The 4,213-nt window shown below is 44.1% G+C and overlaps 1 protein-coding gene across 1 annotated transcript; it reads left to right on the top strand.

Annotated features, from left to right (window-relative positions):
- On the top strand, window positions 1-1,044 carry LOC149087964 (angiotensin-converting enzyme-like). Its single transcript, XM_089251393.1, has one exon. The coding sequence runs from the start codon at window positions 1-3 to the stop codon at window positions 1,042-1,044; it is 1,044 nt and encodes a 347-aa protein (XP_089107519.1).
- The last annotated feature ends 3,169 nt before the right edge of the window (window positions 1,045-4,213 follow it).

Raw genomic sequence — 4,213 nt, 5'->3', positions numbered from 1 at the left:
ATGGCATACTTGTGGACATCTTGGAGAGATGTCACCGGTAAACCCGTCAGAAAACATTTCTGGGAGTTCGAGAAGACCAGCAACGAAACCGCGAAGCTCAATGACTTTGAAGACACCAGATCTATGTGGCGGGATAGATACGAGTGCGGCATACTCGAAGACGCCGTGTCTAAGCTGTGGAATCAGGTAAAGCCGCCGTACAAGCAACTCCACGCTTATGTCCAGTACATGCCCAAGAACTGTTATGGTAGCGACAAGATTCAAGAACGCGGACCCGTTCCGGCGCATATTTTAGGGGACATGTGGACCCAGCAATGGGGTAGCATTATGGACCACGTGAAGCAATTTACCGAGAAGCCATCGGTGGACGTCGCTCCGGCATCAAAAGGGGAAAATATGACAGTGCTGGAAGTGAAGACGGCTGAAGGGTTTTTCACTTCGCTGAGCTTGAAGCCGATGACAAAGGTCTTCTGGAAGATGTCTATATTCGACAGATCCAAAGGCAAGAAGATTGTTTGCCACGCGTCTGTCCAGGAATTGTCCAATGGATTGGACTTCTGGATCAAAATGTTCGCAGACAGAACCGAGGATGATTTCGTCACTATTCGCCATGAGATGGGACACATTCAGTTTTTCATGCAGTACGTGCATCTGTCACACGTTTTCCGGGGCGGAACGAATCCTGGTTTCCACGAGGCCACCGGGGACATCCTCGTCCTGCTGTTGATAAAGGGCTTCGACATAAAACACGAGAGTTTAATCACGTTGATGTCCGACGTGTTGCGGTCGTTTCTGAACATCGACGTGAACGTGCTGATCCATGCCAATCGGTCCGACGAATTGACGTCCGAGAAGTTCCTTGAGTGTACCATACATTGCAGGGACGCGGCGACTGGAAAAGTGCTCAAGAAACTCCTCCAGACGGATTTCTTCCGAATCTCGGTGATACGCGACGTGGAGATCATCGAGGTGATAACGACCAGGGCATCTAGACAGTTGGCTGATACAGGACTGTTGCTGAGATACTTCGAGCCACGCTGTTGAAATTCGTCAAAGAGCAGAACAAACAAGAGAATTCAGTTTGTGTTTATAGGTAAACCCAATCTTGCGTGGGGGGTGTAGTGTTCTGTAGCGCGTCTCTCAGTTGAGAACCTTGACATAACAATATGGTATAAGGCTCGAGAGCGCAAAAAGAAGAAAAGCCTCAGGAGACGGAAGATTGCAAAAACAAAATTGGACATTCGAAAATAAACAGAGGGAGAGAAGTGTGTGGAAAAGCGATCGAGTAGGATCGTCGTCTCATGTTAACGTTCTTATTTTATTTTTTTTTATTAATAAATTTCTGTTTATGCTTGTCATCATGAGTGCTCACTATTCAAAGAACATAAGGTCACTACACTCATTTTCAGGCTTCCAGAATTCTTTGTTTCTTCTTTCATTGAACTGAGGAACAAGAATCTGTTTATCCGGTGTGTGTTTACTGCATTTGGGTTTTCCTCCAAGTACATTTGAACTCTTTGAGGAAACCTGAAGCTGTACTTCCCTACTTCCAAAAATATTGTACACATATTAAATGTGTCTCTGTTATGGTTAGAAGACAATTTTGTTATTCTTTGGTGATACGAAGGCTCCATCTGTTGTAAAAATATGTAAGTGACATAGTCAAGAGCAAGCGTATGTGTCCTCATTTCTAAGTTTCGGAATCCTGTAAACCTGTCACTTTTTTTTGGGGTTACCATCTGTCCTGAAAAAAAATTGTGTCATTTTAAGCGTCTTCCAGCATTTTAGAAAATTTGTCTTTTACTCTTTTTGCAGATTTCTGGAATCACTTTTTTTTTTATCAGGGGAATTTTTTGTCCCACTCGGAAACGTCTTTATAGGCATGACCGTTTGCGTGTCTTTTTTTCCCCCACACATTTTTACACACTTTAACAAGCACCCTCGAAATTCCCGGACAAATCCAAGTTGCCTTCAAACAGGGCAGATGCTATTCTAACAATAGTCCAGCTTACCCCACTGTTAACATGAAAAATCAGTCAGAAAAACAGCTCTGAAAGAAGAAAACTGCCATACCCGTTTTTAGAATACCATTGTTTGTTCACCAACAGCAGATGCTGTGTACGAAGTGAAGAAGGGGTTACGTATTCCACTCAGGAAATAAGCAAATAAAGAAAATAGGATGCAAACAACACTCTATTTTGATTCCTCTGGCAAAAAAAAGAAAAAAACTCCCAAAAGATTAAAAAAAAATTCTAAGGGAGTATAGAAAGAACCCCCCCTGCTCCAGGCGAAGCAATAAAACTGAAAATAGAAAAGGGGGGGGGGGTGGCACTGATATTGTTTTTCTTTTTTGTTTCAACTCATAATGTCTGTGCTTGACATTTATGTCAAAATGTTGAGATGTTTCAAGACCAAATACCTTTTTGGCTGTCATCATCCTACTCCCCTTTCCGCGTGGTTTGAAATTCCGTAGCAAGAAAAAACTAACCAATGGACAGTAACATTAAATAAGCTCAATTATGTGTAACCACCAACACACACACAAATACACAATCGCTTCGGTAAGTGTGATACATTTTTCTACATTTGTCACTTTTACCGGCAATTATGTATTCCCAATTGGTAAGTATGAAGTATGTTAACTATGAAAGAAATCATGCGAAAGTATGACTTCAATTCAACCACTTATCAGTATCGCCCGTACGTGACGTGATGAGTGTGTGGTGAGATTCGATTTGTATTTTATCTCACAGATGGCGGCACTTGTAAAGCCGACGCCATTGGATTGTCACGCGGGAAATCGCAGGAGAAGCGATCAAACCATCAAGAGCTTAACATGTCGCTCCGTAGATTTTTTATTTCGTCTTATGTTTCGTGTTGTAAATAAATAATTATTTTAAGAAATTAATCAATTATCCTGAATCCATCATTTTATCCAAATCACGCAACCTCATAACCCAAAGTATGGTGACCGCGGACTTCAAACAAGTTCCAGTTTCTTCACTGCAGCACGAGGCAATCTACTGGCGTTTCCCGTGAGTGAACTTTCGCTTTCCGGAACTTGACATCACTTTTCCTGGATTTTCATCATGGAAGTAAGTGCCGTTCAGGTACCACTTTTTAACCACCATGATCCAGCGCTGTGGTTTATCATGTGTGAAAGCACTTTCGCTCTCGCTGTTCCGAAACCGATAACCGAATCTGTCACAAAGTACAACTATGTTGTCGCGAATCTGCCTCCGGAAAGTGCGGCTCTTGTCAGAGACATTCTCGTTAATCCGCCGGCCACGGATCCGTATGAAAGGCTGAAATCGGAACTTATTAAACGGTCGAGCGAGTCGTCGTCCACTCAACTTCGAAAGCTCTTAACATGCGGGTCATTGGAGATCGGAAACCATCCGACATTCTCCGCGAATTGCGACGACGAGCGGAATCGCATTCTGTCTCCGAAGAATTGCTGATGGAGCTTTTTCTCCAACACCTACCGGCATCAACTCAGTCCATTCTCGCTGCTGTCACTCCACTCGTTCTCGAGAAAGCTGCTCAACTCGCCGACAAAATTCATGAAGTGAACCCTCAGCATGTTGACGCAGTTGAGAAACCGCAACAGCCGGATTCCGTCGCGCAACTTCGGGACGAAGTGGCTCAGTTACGCCGCGAGTTGAAAAACGTCCTGCGTTCGCGTAGCAACTCTCGCCAACGTACCTCACGTGCGCGCAGTCCGCATCCACGATCGGAAAACTGCTGGTATCACAACAAATTCGGCAACAACGCCAAAAAGTGCGTGTCGCCGTGCAAGTTTCAAAAAAACGGGGCGGGCGAGGAGTAATCGCGACATGCTCCTTGCCACAGGCATCTCGTCGCCTTTTTACCATGGAGAGAAATTCCAAAATTCGATTCCTGATTGACACTGGATCCGATGTTTCTATCCTTCCAGCATCACCATCACAACGACGCTGCGACGCCACTATGAAGCTCTCTGCTGCTAATGCTTCATCCATTAGTGTTTATGGTCAAAAGAGGGTGACATTAGATTTCAATCTCCGTCGTAATTTCACTTGGACTTTCCTACTGGCTAATGTTTCCACACCCATCATTGGGGCAGACTTTCTGTTCAACTTTGATCTTGTTCCGGATCTCCGACGACGATGTTTGCTGGATAGGACAACAAAACTCAATACTGACTGTGATCTTCACATTGCAGAAGTTCACT

This window comes from Pholcus phalangioides, unplaced genomic scaffold (genome assembly GCF_987345545.1).
Source record: "Pholcus phalangioides strain wild (caught in Gottingen) unplaced genomic scaffold, Ppha-v1.0 ptg000003l_1, whole genome shotgun sequence".
NCBI classification, from domain to species: Eukaryota; Metazoa; Arthropoda; class Arachnida; order Araneae; family Pholcidae; genus Pholcus; species Pholcus phalangioides.
Note: the sequence above shows the minus strand (reverse complement) of the source record. Positions and strands in the feature narration are given on the sequence as shown.

Coding starts and splice junctions, on each gene's coding strand:
- LOC149087964 (XM_089251393.1), top strand. CDS start 1: ATGGCATACTTGTGGACATCTTGGAGAGATGTCACCGGTAAACCCGTC.